Source organism: Sinocyclocheilus grahami, unplaced genomic scaffold (assembly GCF_001515645.1).
Source record: "Sinocyclocheilus grahami isolate Dianchi unplaced genomic scaffold, SAMN03320097.WGS_v1.1 scaffold433.1, whole genome shotgun sequence".
In the NCBI taxonomy this organism is placed as follows: Eukaryota; Metazoa; Chordata; class Actinopteri; order Cypriniformes; family Cyprinidae; genus Sinocyclocheilus; species Sinocyclocheilus grahami.
In genome coordinates, this window is record NW_015505612.1 from 182,291 (window position 1) to 204,183 (window position 21,893).

The window sequence follows — 21,893 nt, forward strand, 5'->3', positions numbered from 1 at the left end:
TGGTGGGTGTTATTATGCTGGTCATATTCATAAACACAGATTAGTCATGCTTTTAGGGAGTGTTCACATAAGACATGTTCAGTCATTCAAAAACAGTTGGAAAGAGATTGACAGAATAAGACAAAACAAAACAACAAAAAAAAGTAGGGATGCCACGAAATTCTGGATGTACTTGGCTGAAAACCAAATTATTATTTTATTAAATAATATAAAATAATTCTGTAAGATTTTTTAAATTTACCTCAATTTTAATGATACTGATTAAAAAAAATACAAGCCAATAAAATAACCACACTTTTAAAGAAAGTAAAGCAATAAAATTGGATAGAAAATATATTAATATTAAATATGAATATATATATTTTTTCAGTTCTGTGCAACAATCAGATTTATTTAATTTTTTTAATTATCCAAATAATGTATAGTCCTACAAAGCTATTATTATATCAGAGCATGTGAGCAGAGCATAGCGTCAGGAGAGGGTAGCGTCATTTCACCAGCGTAAAAAAAAAAGTAGATAAACTAATCATCCTCACTAATCTCAACCAGCCGACCATCCAATCAAGAGAGTATGCTAATGCAGGAACGAGCAAGAGCTTTCATTTAAGTGATTTCCATAATGAACATCTTGCTTTTGTGCTTTGCTCTGTAAGCACAGACGGAAAGATTAGTGGGTCACTGCAGGCGTGCAATAGGATAAAAAGAAAATGGGAGTTTTAGCGTTTTTCATTTTCACTCCCTCCACCCTTGAGACCGGGGCTGGCTGATCTTTCTTCTCCCAAGCTACTGGCACCTTCATGCCCCACAGTCCTGAGAACAAAGACCTGCCAGTGCTGCATCACCTCGCTGTCTCACTCTCTTGTTAACGGTCAAGGAGAGAGTCTAGTTTAACAAGAGAGTCTGTGGCTAATTACAAGCTGTAATCAGCAGAGCAGTTCCTAACAAGCTACTATATGGGGTATGTTGATGTCAGCATATCATGAAAATTGGCACAAAGGCAAGCATCAAATCATCTTGTACTCTGCCATCCCAATCAAGTATTAGTGATGAGAGATCACAGTCTACTTGATAAAATCTCTGGTATTAGATTAACTCCCTTAGAGTTAAATCAAATTCAAATTTGTTCCTTCAACAAATTTAAATATGTGGACGTCAATCAGTTTTGTGACTTTACAGCCTGAATTTCAGAAGAGGCAGATCAAATATTAGGGAAAATTGCTTAAACTCAACATTATGACATTAGCAACAAATTTTACGTCTGTAATGCAATGAATTTCTGGATTTATAAAAAGAATATATTATGAGAAAAAAACAAATATCATTCAAAAGTGTGATAAATTACTTTATAAAGAAATTAACATTTTTATGCAGTATGCTATAAATTTATCAAAAGTGACAGTAAAGACACAAAAAAAAAATATTTAAAAAGAGTTCTGAATGATCATGTGACACTTAAGACTTGAGTAATGGCTGCTGAAAAAAAGGAGGCTAATTTATTCCAGTGTTGGAATAAAAAAAAAAAAGAAAACATTAAAATAGAACATTTTATTACAAATACAAATAATATTTCACATTATAGGCTAACGGTTTTTTCTTTATTTTTGATCAAATAAATGCACCCTTCATGAGATGTCTTTTAAAAACATTTTTAAAAAATCTTACTAACCCCAAACTTTTGAACATTAGTAGGGATGTAACGATTAACCGCGACCCGGTTGAAAATCGATTTAAATATGTGACTATTCAAATCGGTTGAGATGCTAAACAAATCGAAATTAAATTAGGGATAGGAGTTTATATGAATGTATGTCTGAGGTGAACTTACGGTCTTTCGATGGTATTTTTTCTTTTCCTCTTGCCTCTGTATAATACATATTAAAGTACATGGGTGCAGCGCTGCTTTGTTTACAGCGGAAACTGAGGAAAAGCTTTAAGCGATCTTCAATTCCCGCGCTATATTTAAATTTAACGGAGTTCACGTCAACGAAATCAAAAGATAAGCGCTGCATTTTATTAATTATCAGCTCATTTCAAGATCAAAAACCGCAATAGGAGAGCATGCGGCATCAGCACTGGAAAGATAAGTTTGTCTTACCCCTTTTAATGAAGATAATTGTGTGTTGACCGTCTGCGTCTTACTTTCAGTTTCATTCGTGGCAGTTTGCGCGTCGGCTTGCTGAAGAGATACTCAGCTACTCATCCCCAGCGATGCGTGTTGCATTAGCGCAGTCTGACTAATGTGATATAGCCTAACCTGGTCTTTTCACGATCGGATAGCTATCCGATCAGAAAAAAACACATGAAGTGACCAGGTGTAAACAGGCCCATGTTACACAACATGCGTTCTCTTTCTCAACTATTTAACGTTCCAAAACTTACTTTAACTGGATACTCGCCAAGACGGGCATTTTGACAATTGTGTATGTATTTGAACGTTTTAGTGCAGTTAGCCACTCATTTTGGTATTTGTGGCTCACAAGCTGTTTGAGACTGTGTGGCTTGTGTGCGCTCCACTAATATTGATCAGTTCTGGTGCGCGTGCTTTTGGTGTAAGCGCGGGAAACCTGCGGGAATGACTAAAATAATGCGAGAAAGGGTCGTCGGAGAGAAGAGAGCGAGAATGCGCGGCTGACGTTATTGACTGTGCCACTGGTAACAAAATGGATCGGCTCGGAATCGGAATTCCGATCCCTGGCCGATCGATCGGTGCATCTCCAATCGAATCGAATCGTGAAATCAAAATCGCGAATCGAATCGTGAGCTGAGTGAATCGTTACATCCCTAAACATTAGTGTATATAGCAACTTAATTTTATCCATTGGAAAAATATTTGATTACATTTTGATAAAAGAGCACAAAGATTTCTCTGTAGACTGATGATTCATTTACAGTAAGACAATGAATGTATATTTAGCAAGTAAATGTCATCAATTTTAAATTCATGTTGTCTTGAACAGCAATGCAGTAAATAAAAGCATTAATATAAAACACATACAATATATAAACTACAGATCCATAAGAATCAACCCTGCTTATGCTTCTGTAAAGATCATGTTTGTTTTAGCCCAAGGAGATTTCTTGTCAGTGTAAAAATCCACAAATGGAGAGGCTTCCTCCCACAAGGCACACACGCAGCCAACTTTAGTTATACACATCCTACCTCAACGTTCAAAGAATAACGGAAGCTGGATACATAAGATTAAATGCTATCTGTCTGCCATTTCCTGAGGTAAGAGTCAATGTAAACCCACTAAAGAGGTGACCTTTCCCCTTCCTGATGACGTAAGAGGTTATGAACTTCTGTTCAGTGCATTTCAGCAAGTTCTGGCAAAGAATCGAGATAAAGCTGTTTTTCCCCCCAAAGTGCTTTCTCAGTCGTCACAATTTACAATAGCTGCACGTCGCTGGTTCTTACGGGTCAGATTGAAGTAAACAAAGAGAGTTCTTGTTCTCACTCTCTCCTCACAGACGAAGTGAGACGGTTCAGTGAAGCGGACATGCACTCATGCAGACGCTCGTTTACAGAATGGCAGGCTGATATTGGTCTGTTTAAAAACATATACAACATGTTACATATCATAAAGCTCCAATTTCCTGCTTTCAAAGAAAAGTATAATGTGCTGCACAATCATCGGCCATTTTTCATGTCAGAAAACTAGCAAAGAACAAGCCTGAACAATCTCAACACCACCTCACCCCACACAAACAGATGGCCAGGCCAGTGTCCGTGATCTATCCCTTAATTTCCAGGCACCTCGCACATCTATGCCAATGTTCTCGTTGCTCTTACAACAGTGTGGCAGAGCACTGTATTCCCACTTAGAGGTGAGCAGACCAAAGTGAGAGACAGCGGATAAGCTCTGTTCCTGGTGTAAAATGGAGCCAGATGGACATTATTGTCTGAAAAGGGGCAGTTTCCACTTCTCAGACCCTATAAGGAAAGCTGATAAAGAGCAAATAGCAAATACAAATACAAATACTTTAATCAAATTTGTTCTGAGGGGAGCAAAAAAGCCTACAAATAAATCCCAGTAGGCTTTTCGACAGACTGCTTGCCTGTAGAACTTGTTTTCTATCATGAATGTGGAAAGAATGTGTATGGTTTTAGTGGCAAGGGGGAATCAAATCTGAACTCATAGATGATACATGCACACAATGGGTGATCTAGGGTTGGGTATCGTTTGGGTTTTTTACAATACCGGTGCCAAATCAGTACCGGTGCCTAAACGGTGCCTGAACCGATACTTTTAAAAAATAATAATAATACCCAAAATAGGATGGATTGGCCGTTATTAAGCCCTATAAATAAATGTAATGTCCGTTTCATTCATATTGGACCCCAGATGGCGCCCTCGCGCAGAAACTCCACCTGCATCACAAAAGGAATAGGACTCAGGAAATCCCTAATATGGACAAAGGCATTGCTATCGCTGTAACTGAGTAAACAGAAGATATAAACGTTTTGAATGATAAAACAAAGACAATAAACACTCGACTGCGACAATGTATCGTTTATCTGTGTTATTCAAGCCAACTTTGGTATTTTCATCATAATTAAGTATATTTATAATCCATTGCTAATCGACAGTCTTTTTACCATATCTTTTACAGTATAGAACATATTTTCTGCCTCATTCTGTGACAAGAAGCCTCTCATTGCAATTCATTACAAGGGAAGTTTAGCTTTAGGCATTTTAATTTAAGAATGTTTAGCTTAGCTAGCTAACGATATCTACCTGCTGCCATCAGAGTAAGTGTAATGTAAGTGTAAGAGTAAGTCCTCGATTGCTCTCATTTCCTGAGTTGTGCTTTTAAGTCGGAATGTGAAAACAACATGGACACTCGCATCACCATATTGGCACCGGGTTTCGGTACCCAATCCTAGTGTGATCTAGTGTTGTCAAAAGACACGGTACTTCGGTACCAAGTCGGTACTAAAAAAATTAAAATGGGGCCTTTCGCACCGCTTTAGTTCCAGAACTAAATGTACAGTACTAAAGTACTGGGACGATTTTGCGCGAACTATTTCCCAGTACCATTTAAAGGGTTGCATTTGCAACGACAGTCTGTACTAAGAAGTGACGTAAGCCGGTCGACAGCGACATCATTTGTGTGTGGTGTTCAACAACAGAAACAAAGAACAACATTAACAACAGAAGGATGGAGGACGCTGTGATCGGAGCTGTTTTTGTTGTGTATCGCGGGTTTCACAATAATGGACATGGTTCCGGCGGTGCGAAAATGCCAAAAAGTGGGTAATTCCACAATTAGTTCTGGTACCATGAAAAGGTTCCCGCGGTGCGAAAGGCCCTAATGTTACGGTACCAGGCTTTTTTAAGTGCCGGTGGTACCGAGTACCTGGTCAAACCGGTTCTTGATGCGCTATCCGAAAGGTGCGCAGATGCGCTCTCTTCATAAAAGCACTGAGACGTGGCGCCATCAAAACGAGGAAACACACCAAACTAAAAAAACACTTTAAAGACACCCAGATCAAATGAAAGCGTTCAAGCAGGTAAGTTTCATTTTAATTTTTAATATTTGTATTTCCCATACATTGATTTATTTGAGGTGGTCCGCCACAATATCAAAACTCACAGCCACAAATAGATTTTCCAAAAGGCTTTGACTTCGTTGAATAAACATGAGCACTGCACGTGTCAAAGTCGAAACCCGGTGCGGGTGTTTTTATATGACTGTATTTCTGAAGGAAATGACTGTCTTCAGAAAATTATGGATGTCATTTTAATTTCATCTTGCCTGTAATGCCTGAGCAGCGTTTGTGAGCCGAGCACTGCTTTGTGTACAGCATTACCGGGGAAACCTGATCTCTTGCGCTCTACAAGCGCCTCCTGCTGGAAGAAAATGAATTTGCATATATATGCCGCCACAAATAGAGTGCACGTTCTGGGGGAAACACTGCATATTATTCAATATTTTAATTTGAATGTCGGATTGAAATGAACGCTGTTATTAGAGTAGTTAATCGTTAGCATAAGCTAATATAATGAGCATATGAATGAAGTTTCTTTATTAACCATTTAATGCTCCTATAACTTTTATTAGGGTAAACAAAAAAACACAGGAGGACATGATGATATTTACTATTTTTACACACCAGAGGCTTTTAAATGAATTGTGAATCTAAAATATGTGTGTTAGAGAATGTACAAATGGTTAACATTGTTTGTGTCATATCAGTCAGAAGTTCTGGGCATTTTTTTCAAAAGCCCTTTAAAATTAAATGTGTACACATTTTGGATTAAATGAAAGTAGTCAATTTTTAATTAGCATGTTTTTGTGTTTTGCTTTGGTACCGAATACCGTGGATTTTGGTACCGTGACAACACTAGTGTGATCAACATTGATTTCTTAGTGTTTTGCTACATAACCCCATAAATGCTGAAAATTGACATTTTGTCACTGTTTACATACCCTCATGTCATTTGTATTCACATCCATTCAAATAAAGCATGTCAAGATGGTTCACCAGCTTTGACGTCAATGACACTGAAATCTCACTTGTTTTTGAGTCCATTCAAATTCATTTTGTCATTGTTTACACACCCTCATGTTATTTGTATTCACATCCATTCAAAAATAAAGCATGCCAAGATGGTTCACCAGGTTTGACGTCAATGACACTGAAATCTCACTTGTTTTTGAGTCCATTCAAATTCAGAAGCAAGTTTGACAACAATGCCATACCGCCATTAAACTACTAACATTAAACCATTATACTCAAGCTTACAGAATAAGCAAATATATAGCAAGGCCTACATTTATAAGCAAAAACTATTCTTTAAAGTCACTTATGTCAAACATGTCACTATATTTAATTGAACTTAAATGCAAGAGAGATTTGAGAGCAGTGGCAGGAAGTAAGACTTTCACTGAATAAATTGCACTTCAGTCTTTTCATACAAAGTGCACATATAAGGCACATGAACTACTTCTATATAAGGCACATAAACTACTACTTTAGTCATTTTGTCACTTGAAAACATTCAAATTTGTGGGGAAAAGCAGCAAGTACAATTTGCTAAACATCTTTTGATTTCAACAAAAAAGCAAGTCATATGGGTGTATAATGACATGAGGCTACATAAATGATGACAATTGTGCTTCTGGGAGACCTATTCATTAAAAAAAGAATCTGGCTTTAAAAAAAATACTTCAGGAGATTTGCCTACAGAGAAAAAGAGCAGTTACTCTTTTTTTGACTTGCAAATTTTACTAACCACTATGGGCTTCAGATCGCTGGAGCAGTGTGAAGTTCCCTGCTGCTTTAAATGCTCCACTATCACTCTGGTCCCCAAAAAACCCCAAATCACTGGACTTAATTATTACAGAACTGTCGCTCTCACGTCTGGGGTCATGAAGTCATTTGAGAGACATGTAAGACATCACTGGACCCATTGCTGGATCCTCTTCAGTTTGCGTACAGAGCAAACAGGTCTGATTATGCAGTCAACATGGGACTGCATTACATCCTGCAACACCTCAAAAGACCTGGGAATTATGCAAGGATCTTATTTGTGGACTTCAGTTCGGCCTTCAATACCATCATGTCTGATCTTCTCTCAGTCAAACTGAGCAGGCTCTCCGTACCCACCTCTATCTGTCAGTGGATTACCTGCTTCCTGACAGAGAGGCAGCAACTAGCGAGGTTGGGGAAACTCACATCCAGGACCCTCACTAACAGCACTGGTGCCCCACAGGGTTGCGTTCTCTCCCCACTGCTCTTCTTCCTGTACACAAATGACTGCACCACTAAAGACCCCACTGTCAAGCTCCTGAAGTTTGCGAACGAAACTACAGTCATTGGCTTCATCCAGGATGGTGAGGAGTCTTACAGACAAGAGGTTGAGCAGCTGGCTGTCTGGTGCAGTCTTAACAACATGGAACAAACAGTGGAGAAGATTCTTGAATTCAGGAGAAGTCAGGACTGCTGAGAGGATTATTGGTGCTCCCATGCCTAACATCCAAGAACTGTACACCTCCAGAGTGAGAAAAAGGGCTGGTAAAATCACTCTGGACCCCTGACATCCAGCACACTTCCTCTTTGAACTGTTGCCCTCTGGCCGGGGCTACAGAGCACAGAGCACTAAAACAGCCGGACACAAAAACAGTTTTTCCCCCAGGCCATATTCCACCTGAACAATACATAACACATATCAAAACTTCTAATCTGTAAATAGCACATTTGCACATTCTTTTTCTTTATATTTTATTACCATATTATATTTTCTTATTTATGGTCTATTATCTTTATTATTAGTGTTTTATTACACTTTATTACCTTAAATTATATCTCTTTCTGTACTGGAAGCTCCTGACACCAAGACGAATTTCTTGAGTGTGTAAACACACTTGTCAATAAAGCTATTTCTGATTCTTCAGTAATTTAGTGGCTGAGATTAATCAAATTTATAGAAAGCAAAAACTACAGTATTTAAAGCAGACTGAGGCAGTTTGGCTTGCTGATTAATTAATTCTTTCATAGGTGCCAAGTAAAAAAAAAACAGAGGAAAGCCCCTTTAATTAATATATCAAGGAATCTTATTGACACCGAAAACCAGTCAAGGTTTTTCACAAGTTGCCAAAACAAAATTTGTGTCTACGTGCATATACTGTTTATATTTACATACCAAACAGATCACTTAAAAAGTTTAGCCACACATGAAATCACTGTATGTGGAATATATTAAACAAAACTCATGACCTCCAATGAGCAACTTCTAGGAATTCAGAAATCTTTCTAAGTAATTATCACACTTCACTGCCCCACAGTTAATGTTAAATAAGTTCAACAATGCGCTAGTCCTCTTTGACCATAATGGATGCTTTTGACCTCTCGTCAAGTTACACAAAGGTTTATTTTGAAAGCAAAAATAATGCAAAAGCAGATATATGTGTGGGAGCAAAGCCTTTCTGGAGCAACAGGGACTTGAGTGTTCTGTAGGGATGTAACAAATAACTGCGAGCCGGTTGACAATCGATTTAAATATGTGACGATTCAAATCGGTTGAGATGCTAAACAAATTGCGATTCAGTTAGGGGTAGGAGTTCATGATCATGATTAAAATGCAGTGGTTGCGGCTCATTTTAAATGTAAAGAGCACAGACAAAGCCTGATTTTGTTTATATGAAGAGATTTCTTTTATTTGTGTTACTTATTAATTTGATTTGGGGTTTGTTTTAAAATTTCAATTTAGTTTTGTTATTTACATTTACTTTGTTATTTAGGAGACTCTTTTATCCAAAGCAACTTACAAATGAGGACAATCAAAACCAACAAAAGAACAATAATATGCAAGTGCTATATTAGTATTATAGTGTTAGACTTCAATTTCACAAAGAAACGTGCAGCATTTTGTCCAAGCATTAATAAAAGGACACATTTAGTTTAAAATTTGTAAAAGAAAAATTGTGAATCGAATAGTGAAATCAAAATCGTGAATCGAACCGAATCGGGAGTTGAGTGAATTGTTACATCCCTAGTGTTCTGACCTTGCTTTGAGGAAATAGTTGAGAACATTGTGATGGATCATTGAGCTTGTCTGACTTAAAAAACCTTTTGAGCAGAGATGCAGTCTGATTTCATTAGTCTGAAATACTGTTGTCAAAAGTACTGATGTCAGTACTGAAATTTTAAAAATGTTTAAAACACTCTTCACCGAGCGCTTACACAGACACACAAGGAAGCGTTTGAAAGCTATGTCTATCAGCGGTTTCCTAATATATCTGCTCATAGACGGATCCGCTGATAGACATGGATTTCAAACGCTTACGATTGTATCTGTGTAGGCGCTCGGTGAAGAGCGTGAAGCGATGATCACTGTAGCTAATCACAGACAAATATGTTGAGCTTGTGAATGGCCAATCAGAGGTGTTTGAGAATCCACACAACACCATTCAAAATGCTAGCGGGAAATGCTGGTATCATCACATTTTTTAAATTTCAGTACATCATCGGTACTTTTGACAACTCTAGTCTCAAATGCACTGTTCATCAGAGCATGCAAACTGACAAGGGCATTATAAGGCCATTTTTCACATTAGCTTAATGATCAACTTCCAAACCCAAAATTAACAAGAGCACAGCAGTTAGGGAAAGTTTGCCGAATTCTGTAAATTCAGTTTGTCTTGCATCTCATTTTAATCCAGTGATTCGATCCAACTATGGTCCTTTCATGTCTTTGGTATATAGGCTGACCAGACATCCTGATAAAATATATGAAAACCTGTAAATAAAATACATAAAGAACTACATCTGTCGCATACATTAATGTATGTGCATAAATTTTTACATAATACATGCTATTATTTTATTTCCTGCCATCTGACAAAATGATTTTGCATTTAAAATCAAATATAAAAAATATTAAATATAAAGTTTATTCAAACAAAACTACTTGATCTTAGACGAAACCATCTAAAGATGAATTCAGATGAGCAAATTCACTTTAACTCTATCGTGCATATCAACTCACTGCAGTTTACAAGGTCAGATCCATCACACCATTTTCAAAAAAACAAAGTTTCTTTAAATGTACTTTCTGTTCTTTAACTTAAATCACACCACGTGCAGAGTTTGCACACTACCGAACAGGCCAAGCCCACTGACAACAAGCCTTGTCAGTAGTAGTAAGAGATCACATACACACACACACACACACACACACACACACCCATGTCCACACACAGCCTGCTATTACCCAAGACTATAATCATACAGTGGAGCCCTTCAAACCTACATTATAACTATATACCTCCTAACACAATAAATCAGCTCATTTTTGCAACTATATATATGAATATAGATCTAGATAAATACATGACTTTAGACCCGTGACAGCTTTACAGTAGAATCCTAAACGGACCAGACAGCTTTTTCCACTAGTGATCAGCAGAGAAAGCAAATAAGGCATGTAAATGAAAAGCGTGATTTCCATGTGATGAAGGACTATTACAGCCATGCTGACAGGAGAGAGTAACACAGCACTAGTTTCAGTCATCTCTCCAGCCCAAAAGGTCATAATGGGCTTTTGTGTCAGTTTGTTTGTTCTCAAGGCCTTTTGCCAAATGTCTGTCAGCATTTATCTGTCGGTACAGTAAGAGTGTGAAAAAAAAAAAAAACACAAGCACAGAGGAGGATTGTGTTCTGGGAGTTATTCTTGCTCCATTTATCACCATCAACGCTATTAAGCCCGATGGCAAAAGCAAAGTGGCGAAAGCACAAATCAGTTCAACAGGTTCTGTCAAACCTGTAAAATGGGTTCAGGGAAGCATCACAGATGCATATGCACACTTGACTATATTCTGCCTGGATCTTTTGCAATTTGATAAGAATTAAATTATTGGCTACAGTACAGGAACTGTGAAAACAATTTATCAAATTAATTTAAACATGAAATATTCTTGCTTAAACATGATGTTTCATGAATTTAACCAAGCAAGAATGAAAGAATTTCAAGTACACTCATGCTGCAAGCAACAGTCTGGAGATGTTCAGACTAGGGATGCACCGAAATGAAAATTCTTGGCCGAAGCCGAACAAAATGAAACACTGGGCCGAAGGCCGAATACGGTTTTTCGTGTTTTTTCCCCCATTTTGCCTATTTTTTCACCATTGCATAAATTAAACGGCCAAAATGTGCTTTTTACTGTTTTGTCTTGCTTTTTTAAAGAAAAAATTATTTACAAAACAACAATTTAAAAATATTTACTTAACACTGAACGTTTTTTTTGCATTCTAGCAGACATTATACAAATAAAAAACACAACTTAACTTAAAATTAATAATATATTTTGGCCATTTTTTAGACCCCCTTCTTGAATCAGGCATGTATTTTTGCCTTACAAACAGGGCTGGGTATCGAGTTTGATACTTTTTAGGCACCGACCGAATTGCCTCGATACCATTGAGTATCAAAAAACGTCTTGTCGTTCGGTACCAAATTTCGATACCTAAGGGGTTAATCTCATCAATGTCAGTGAGGCGCAGATCGATCAGTGTTTGACATCCGCGAGAGCGATGCGAAACGAGCAGTCTGCTCGTGGTATCTTACTATAGCCTTATACACCGATAGGTCTGCACAGTCGGTCCAGATTTCATAAAATTGGTATCGAAAAAAGTATCGTTCAGGAACCGGTATCGAAGTCAAGGTATCGGTATCGGAAATTTTTGAATGATACCCAGCCCTACTTACAAATAAATGCAGCCTTGCTGAGCAGAAGAGACTTCTTTTAAAACATTAGAAAATATTATAGATCCTAGTCTGAACTCTATGTGTAAATGTTACAATAAATGTTTTAATAGAGCTGTTGTAATTATTTTCATGATTATTTTCTTTTTTTATTTTATTTTACAGAACAACAGTAAAATTACAATAATAACATTTATTAATGTTGACGGAGTTCTTGCTTTTTCTCAACTTTTATTTTGGCAGAAACTTGCAGGAAGACCTCAGTGCTTCTTTTTGTTGACAAATGATTCTCATTACGAATTTGGGAAGATGTTTGTTGCACGTATCGCATTGTCACATGCCTTGTAAAAATTCATAAAAATGTTACTGAGCAGCTGACGAATAAAACAGTTTCAGCGCAGATTTCCCTCGTGCTTCGGACTTTGAACCCTGCCGCCGCGAGCTCATGCAGCGCTGTTTGAACACATGCAATTCCTGCGTGTATTAGAAAACATAACATTCTGCAGTTTATTTAATTGTTTAAGGGCATTTCGTGATTTTAATCATCATACAGTAACCAGCAACAACCACCTTTCCTCTTCTCATCGAAGACATGCAATGCAGTACTAAACAGTCTCTTGCTGTCGGTGCGTGTAATGATTTTTGCATCTTTCTCTGACAGCTTTAAATGTTTCCACACTGCCGTCATGTTTGCTGCATTAGCGCGTGCCTCTATTTGATCGCATCACGTCATTGTTCGGTACAATTTATTCGGTCTTTTCGCTTATTTGGCCGAACACCGAAAGAGCTTTTTTTGCTATTTTCGGCCGAATAATTTCGGTTGCCGAACATTCGGTGCATCCCTAGTTCAGACTTGTCCGTGCGTCAAGGGTGATGAGTACGAAGACACAAATGAATATTTCACTTTGCCAGCAAAGGTGGAAAACAAAGGAAGTTAGAACAATCCAGGACTAGAATAAACAAACAGAGCAATGTGCTGGAATTCACTGTGGGAGATTAAATTTGAACAAAGTTCAAAAAACCTAAAGGGTAAGCCCAGCCCAGAACTTAATTTGGACAACTTTAAAGGCAATTTTCTCAAATATTTAGATTTTTTTGCACCCTCAGATTCCAGATTTTTACAAATAATTGTATCTCGGATTATTTTGATAATTTTATCAAATACTGTCCTATCCTAACAAACCATCCATCAATGGAAAGCTTTTCAGATGATTTATAAATCTCAATTTCGAAAAATTGACCCTTATGACTACACTGTAAAAAAAAATCTGTAAAATTTACGGTAAAAAACAGGCAGCTGTGGTTACCGGAATTTTACTGTAAAAAATACGGTAGCAGCTTTTTAGGTTTTACGGTTTTAACTTAAATTTACAGTTAAATACCGTATTTTCATTAACTGATATAATGTTAATATACCAACCTATTGAAGTACTGAAATCTGTTTTGCCCCTCTGTAAAACACTGATAACCACCAAATGCAGGTGGTGATGAGAAAGTCACATGATGAACCAAAGCCCATCACAAGCAGCTTTTAAATAATAACATATATAGAAGGTGCACAGTGTCATTCACACAAACACCAAACACCACCATGGTAACACACATGAAATTGAAATAATGCAATAAACATTCATTTAACAATATTAGGTGTAACACATAACCCTAATATACAAAACTGATAAGAAAAAAATAAGAAACAGTTATTTCAACAAATAAACATCAAATTTGAAAAGTAACGCAGGGAATTATGGGAATGTCAATTTACGGTTATTCACTGTAAATTATACAGTCTTTTTCACTTCCAAAAACGGTATACTACCGTAAAATTAATGTCCAATACAGTTTTTCACCGTATATAGTAGGGGAATTTACTGTTAACCATTTAACAGGTTTTTACTGTAGCATTTTTACAGTCTTTTACCATTAAATTCACAGTAATTTTTTACAGTGTAGGGCTGGGCAAAAATATTTATTTTTCGATTAATCGTTTTTTTTAAATGACGTCGATTCGATATCGATTCTCAAAAACGCAAATCGATCTTTTCCGGGATTTATTTCAGCACACATTTAAAATAAGATCTGATTAACGTGAATCTTATCATTAGTCTTCTCCACTAGATGTCACCCTTATTTACCTTGCGCGATGTTACAACAGAAAGCCTGTCATTCATTCAGCGCTTATCATGGCCATACTCGTGATTCGCAACATGCAGTCTCATGAATAATTTAATAGACACCGCCTCAGATGTACTATAGTCCATTGCCGCGTCACAAATTGTGACGTCAACACAATGTAGATTTTAAACCCGGAAGATGAAAATAGCACAAAAAAGCTTAAAATTAACCAGTTTTCTCAAACAGTTAAAATTATTGGATGCTAACATTGTCTTCTATAATATGCAACACAAACACCTCTGCTAAAATTTCTGAAAAAGTAGTCTGGGGTTTCATGACCCTTTAAAAGTAATGGGTTACTTGCATAGATGTGTGTCATTTAAACCTCCTCAGACAGTGACTCATATCCCTAACCTAGTGTTTACTCTCCATGTCTGCTATTAGAGCACAGCCCACTGAGACCTAGAATTAAATGTAGTAACTGACACTAGAAACATTATTAGGATTTTGCACTGTTACTTGACCAAGTAGGTGTCTTGCAGACTGACAGGACAACTGACTCATTAGAAAGCTTAAAATTTTGGTCCAAATTTAATACTCAAATTAAAAGTTGAATTGAAAGAACCAGTTTGTGACTGGCATGGAAAATGGATAATCTTCTAGGTTATATGATTCTGCAAGTGTTTCTCATACATATTCAAATACTCAAAACAAAGTAATTTCATTGTCAGCGGAACAAAAATACACTAAATTATAGGGATGCACGATATATATCGGCCACCATATCGGTATCGGCCGATAAATGCTCATTTTTTTCTGTTATCGGTATCGGCCTGATAAGAAAATTTGGCCTATATCTTAAAGCCGATAAATTATGCATTATTTCCTTCATTCGGTATCAGCCAAAATTTTCATATCGGTGCATCCCTACTAAATTATTTATACAAATGGCAAAATATTCACGGCTGTTAAACATTTCATATTGACCAGCCACAAACACCATTACGAAAGATAACTAACGGGTTGTGTTTGATGTATGTGAAAGAGGGTTAACCAAACAAAATGACTGTGCAAATCCAAAAACTTCTGGGCAGACGTTGTCTCCCTCACATATGTTTTGAAAAGTCAACTCAGTGGCACGCCAAAGCAATTTTCTGACTTCATAAAGTAAAATTCAAAAGGCTTTAGAACTCCCCATAAAAAGCTCCACACAAAGTATTTAATTTCTCAGCAAGAGTCCTTAACAAACACTCAAAGCAGTACAATACACAACCCCTGCCAAAAATGTACTCTCAACACTTTCTTTGGCTCAGGGTGGATATTCCAGGCTTCTGTTTGGACGCCAAGCCTTCCAAAAACATTCCCCTCCCAGAATTCCTGCATTTCTGTTAAAACACAGTTCGGACCAGGCCAAAAGTGCATGCTGAGTGTGAGTGTGTGTGGCCATGCTGCACAACAAGAGATGTTGAGAGTGATCACAGGCACTGTCAAAACATTACCTCAACCTCTCCCCTTAAAGTCACACTGAAATAACCAGTTTCCACATCTACGTACTTCGGGAAAGTTTCACACACACACACACACACACACACACAACCAGGCAAAAGTTTGGGCACACCACAGTAAATTTGTTTCTCAGGATCTTATACAGCTTTTGCTCTAAATCACACCCTTAAAATGGATGTTTGGACCAAATGTTGAGGAAATAAAATGTATGTGCCCAGCATACATCCTTCAGTTTTATAAAGCAACCGAGGATGCACCTCATGAATTGGTCGAAAGGGAATTATAGCTCCAACATTAGAGCATGGCGCTAGCAACGACAAGATCATGGGTTAGATTCCCAGGAACAGGGAGAACTAATAAAAAATGTAGTGCAACGTAACTCTCTTTGGATAAAAGCGTCTGTCAAATGCACAAATGTTAATGTAATTTGAATAAGTGTAGCTACTTTAAATATTACTATTTTTTATAGGGATGCACCGATATGAAAATTTTGGCCGATACCGATAACCGATTATTCTTTATTTTTGAAAGCCGATAACCGATATGTTGGCCGATAAATCTATAATACCGATATGGTGGCCGATATATCGTGCATCCCTAATTTTTTATTATCATCTTTTTACATTTTTAGCTTGCTATATAATTTGTATTCTTCCATTTTGCGGCATTAAGTTTTGATGCATTTACTATTACTCTAAAATGTGGAAAATAGTCAATTTCTGAAAGAGTCCAGACTTTTAACTGGCAGAGTTAGGCCTACCTTCTGAAGCAATAATACTAACCTGTTGAGTGCCAAAAATGAATGTCATCATATTTCTCACACACACACACACACACACACACACACTGAGCATCTTGGGTAACTAATCTTCTCAAATGACAAGCTTATCTCAACCAATTCTGCACATGCCTCAGGTCATAACTGGAGTAAAAAAACATAACTGAAAAACAAGAATTAGAGAAGAATGTGCCACTTAAACTACCAAACAAGTAAACACATGCTTTATCATAGTTGAGTTTTTTTTGTTTTTTCTTCAAATCGTAAGAGTTTCTCGCAGGCCACACCTGAGGAGGAAACCTGAGACACATACGTTACCTAGAAACTTGCCCTCGAACTTCACAAGAACGTCTCCCTTTCCGTCTCAAACACGTTTAAAAAGAGTTCTTGAATCAAACAGAGACTTATCGGTGTGACAAAGTGCTTCTAAAGGTGATAGTTACAGCAGCGAGTCGCTGACCGTTATCTGGGATTCGTCACTCACCCAATAGCAGTAGCTTCACTTCTTTGGCGGCTTTCTCGCCGGCCTCGCGCAGATTCCTGTCAATCATCTTAGATCGCTCGGCCGCGGCTTTATCTTCCTGGCTCACGGTGCAGCCCATGGTTCCGAATGCGCGCTTCAGGGCGACGGATTTATGAGTATAGATTTAGGAGAAAAAAATTAAAAGGTATTAACCTTTTAAAGCGACTGGAGTTTTTTTTTAATTGTCTTCCGTGACTAACTTCCTCTTTAGGCTTTGAAAAAAATGACTGTCGCAAGTCCAAGGAGGGGAAATGTCCTTAAGGGACTAGTAGACCCAAAACTGATGTTTTGTACGTCCGAAAAAAATATTTCAAAAGACGTTTCGAGATTGGGGGAAAATATGAATTTATATATTTGAGATAAATTACTGAGATTAGAACACCACCTGGAATCTGTTGACGTTTGAGGCTCCCAAGAGAAGCCAAGCAGCCAGACGCTGGAGTTTTACATCACGCGGACAGGGAAGGAAAAAGCTTATATCCACGAAGCCAAAAAGTTTCTAAAAAAAAAAATAAAAAAAAAAGTCGATATCAACCCCCCGTGCTCAGATATCGAGTAAAAAAGCAAACCGAACGATGAGACAATAGGCGACGAGAAACTGTATGAATCAGAAAATGCAAAAATCCCCGGTTAGTCCGTCCACTGATCGCCGAGGGTTTTGAATAATATGCGCCGTTAGGCAGCTAACGCTGAGCGGGCTCTGATTTCTTTCAGCGTTTTCAAAGCCGCCACACCCCACACTGCTGAGACGTTGCTCTCTGCCACACAGCAGAAGACCGTTTGGAACTGTGGGGCTCCTCGCGCATTGCCTGCCAGTCAGCCTCTCTCTGATACGCCCACCGCGGGTGCTCATGGGAAATGTAGTTTTTCCGCAGTATTACCGTTTAAAGAAAATATCTAATATACATTCAGATTAACTTGAATAACAACTGCTAATTATTTACAGAACAATACAAGAAATTCAAGGCGGTCTGGTATTTTAATTTAAAGTGTTAGTTCTCCCAAAAATTAAAATTCTGTCATTAATTACTCACACTCATGTCGTTCCAAACCCCTAAGACTTCCGTTCATCTTCGGAACACAAATTAAGATATTTTTGATGCATTCTGACAGCTCTCTGACCCTCCCATAGACAGCAAGGGTACTACCACGATCAACATCCAGAAACGTAGCAAGGAGATCGGTAAAATAATCCATGTGACATCAGGGGTTCAACCGTAATATTACGAAGCTACGAGAATACTTTTTGTGCGCAAAAGAAAAGAAATAACGACTTTATTCAACAATTCGTCTCCTCACCCTAGCGCCATTTTGGAGAGTATCAGCTGGACGTAAACAGTGGCTGTGTCCGCTAAGACTTCCGTTCATCTTCGGAACACAAATTTAAATATTTTTGATGCGTTCTGACAGCTCTCTGACCCTCCCATAGACAGCAAGGGTACTACCACGATCAACATCCAGAAACGTAGCAAGGAGATCGGTAAAATAATCCATGTGACATCAGGGGTTCAACCGTAATATTACGAAGCTACGAGAATACTTTTTGTGCGCAAAAGAAAAGAAATAACGACTTTATTCAACAATTCGTCTCCTCACCCTAGCGCCATTTTGGAGAGTATCAGCTGGACGTAAACAGTGGCTGTGTCCGAAATCGCCCCCTATACCCTTAAATAGGGCACTATTTGAGGGAACAGCCATTCCTAGTGGTGTCCGAAACCATAGTGGACGTTCTCGAGTGCACTCATTCAATCCCACAATGCACTGCAAAAACGAGTGTACAACTGGTGCAGGCCTCAACGGCTAGAGAATGCCCAGAATGCACCGTGAGAGTCACGCGCCGAATGAATTCCCACATCTCGCCAGAAGATGGCGCCCGCAGCTGAATAATCAATCCGTTCATTTTTACAAAGCGCTCATCCATGGCGTACTACAGCATAATGTACAACACGGGTATAAATTCATTGTAAATTGATTATTAAATTGTTTGATTAGGGTTTATACATCATTTCCGTGACAGAGTTCAAGATAAATCCTTTAATCTTACTACTGGAGCTGCTAGTTTGCTAGTTTCAAATGATTAATAAACAGGAAGCACAAACTATGCAAAAGCGGCATTCCTTTATGGAGACAGATCGGCCTCAAAAATAATACATTTCTAAAACAAAATTCATAAATCCACAGCACAATTTACATTTACAAAATCCGATTCGTACATTCAAAACACAATTCATCAATTCATAAGTAAAAGCGTAAATATTTCCCCAAATGCTCACACAAAAGCATCTTACCTAAATAAATTTAAAATGTTTACATGTTTACATATATATCAAGTTAATTTCCATCACACATTTATGAATGATGTTACATGTATTTATGGATCGTTGAATCTGAAATTAATTCAAGAACTTGGTGTATACATATTTGTGTAAACATTTTACATTTATTTAGGTATTTTGTGTGAGCATTTGGGGAAATATTTATGCTTTTACTTCTGTATTTATGAATTGTGTTTTGAATGTACGAATCGGATTTTGTAAATGTAAATTGTGCTGTGAATTTATGAATTTTGTTTTATAAATGTATTATTTTTGAGGCCGATCTGGCTCCATATTCCTTCCGGTGCACTCAGTGTCCGAATTCACTACTCGTTTTCATTCACTCCTTCTAGTGAACTGAATTAGTGACCTAATGTAGGGAATCGTGAATGAGGGTATAGGGGGCGATTTCGGACACAGCCAGTGTACATTGTTCAGTGTCAGCTGCGCCAGGGGTTAGGGGTTTGGAACTACATGAGGGTGAGTAATCAATGACAGAATTTTCATTTTTGGGTGAACTATCCCTTTAACTGTATGAATTCATTGAAACTTTTACTTTTAAATGTGGTATTTATTCATGTATTTAGTTGTATCTATTTATAAGAATAACTCTTTTTTTTGGAGGTTTCTTTAGACAAAATGGCCTGTGTGTGTGTATTACAGCTGACTTTCTCTTGTTTGCCGTTCAATGATGACAAATGACATTCTTTAGGGCCTCTGTTAGAAATGTCTTTTGTTGAGACTTGTGTCAATATTGACGCACGGATTTCAGCATGTGTTCTGTTCTTCTGTATGATTTGTGCTCGGGCAGGAGAAGAAACCTTGTTTAAAGCGCTCGCAATGATTTTTCCATATTTAATGCGTTTCCAGCGTTTGGATAGACTAGAGCAGGGGTCACCAAACTTGATCCTGAGGGCCGGTGTCCTGCAGAGTTTAGCTCCAACTTGCCTCAACACACCTGCCTGTATACCTAGTAAGACCTTGATTAGCTGGTTCAGGTGTGTTTAATTAGGGTTGGAGCTAAACTCTGCAGGACACGGGCCCTCCAGGGCCGAGTCTGGTGACCCTTAAGACTAGAGCAAACAGCATTACGACAGAGAGCTAGACCTGTCTCTGTGTTTCATGCGCCCTCATGTGTCAGAAATTATATTTATTTACACTTTACTTTACCTAAGATTTTATTTTTAAAAAGTGGTGTAAACGGTAAAACTATTTGAGCCAATGTGTAAAATAATATAAGAAATAGCATGTCTGTAATATCAAACAGCACAACTAGCTGTTTTGTAAAAAAATTATTGGAAGCTAATGACAGGAAGTCTTGCACATTCAAGTTACAAATGGACAGTTCTTATGTTAAAAATAAGATGGATAAACAGAACTTAAAAGAAAAAGTATAAAAGTCTAACTGTATAAATGATTGTCTTTATGGATTACCAGATTACACATCCAAGTAAACAGAGAAACAAAATGAGATAAATTGGAGCAATTGCAGCAATGACATAGAAGAAACATTTTTGGTTCCCCAAAGTACCTTTCAGTGAACTGTGCTTAAAAGATCAATTTTTTCTCAGTGTGAAGAACTGAGAAAGGTTCCATGAATTTTAAAGGTTTTTCATACCAACAACAAACCTTTATTTTTAAGAGTGCATTGAGGTTATGTATATTAAACTTGAGTATTTTGGGGGGAATTCAGCATGTCTGTCAGATTGGATGCGTTTAAATCGATTATCAACTAAATGCTCTGCCCATTTTGAGAAGAGCAGGAGAAGAGGAAACACAAATCATGTGAACGTTTTCAGGAAACTGCTGTTTCTAGGCAAGATTCTGTTTTGACAAACAGCTTTAGACTTAGGTGGACCATCAGCAAGATAGAAAAGAGACAGTTGCTGATGGTGGACGAAAAGATCTGCAGGTTTGACCCCAGGAACTGCTTTCAGACCACTGCGTCCTTGAAAAAGACACTTCATCTCAACCTACAATTAGTGTAATATAGTATTGCTTTGGAGAGATCTGCTAAATGGCACGTAAACAGCGTTTAATTCCCCTTTACGTCAGTGAGCCACAGAGACATCTACAGTAAAAGCTGTACAGTAGACTGAATCAAGAATGAATGCATTTTATTTATTCTTTTTTTATTTGAACATTGTTTACAGTACATTTACTGCAAGCAATGTACTCAGTACTGAGAATAAAGAAAATAAAGACAAACTGGCTTTTTAAAAAGCATTTTTAAAAATTATTAGGTTTTAATCATCAGACTTGACATCATCTATTTACAATATACAAACTATAGATGTGCTTATAATATAAAGGGTTTACATTTATGTACATTATATATAAATGCTGCCATGTAAGTAATGAATTCATATAAACTGTTACAAACAGATGACACTTTCATTACATCACAAGGGAAACATCACGCCGACTGGACACAAGTACACAGCTGC

At 37.6% G+C, this 21,893-nt stretch overlaps 1 protein-coding gene across 2 annotated transcripts in view; it reads right to left on the minus strand.

Annotated features, from left to right (window-relative positions):
* LOC107551795 (guanine nucleotide-binding protein G(i) subunit alpha-2-like) overlaps nucleotides 1–17,933 on the minus strand; it is a 77,481-nt gene extending 59,548 nt beyond the window's left edge. Inside the window, exons 1-2 of one of the 2 annotated variants that reach the window (XM_016233522.1) lie at nucleotides 17,517–17,933; nucleotides 17,093–17,225 (exon numbers count right to left, since the gene is read on the minus strand). In XM_016233522.1, coding sequence (XP_016089008.1) covers nucleotides 17,093–17,210 — 118 coding nt within the window. In that variant the 5' untranslated portion in view covers nucleotides 17,211–17,225; nucleotides 17,517–17,933. Of the gene's footprint in view, nucleotides 1–17,092 lie in introns of both variants that reach the window. The other variant, XM_016233521.1, reaches the window with a different exon arrangement.
* Between the last annotated feature and the right edge of the window lie 3,960 nt (nucleotides 17,934–21,893).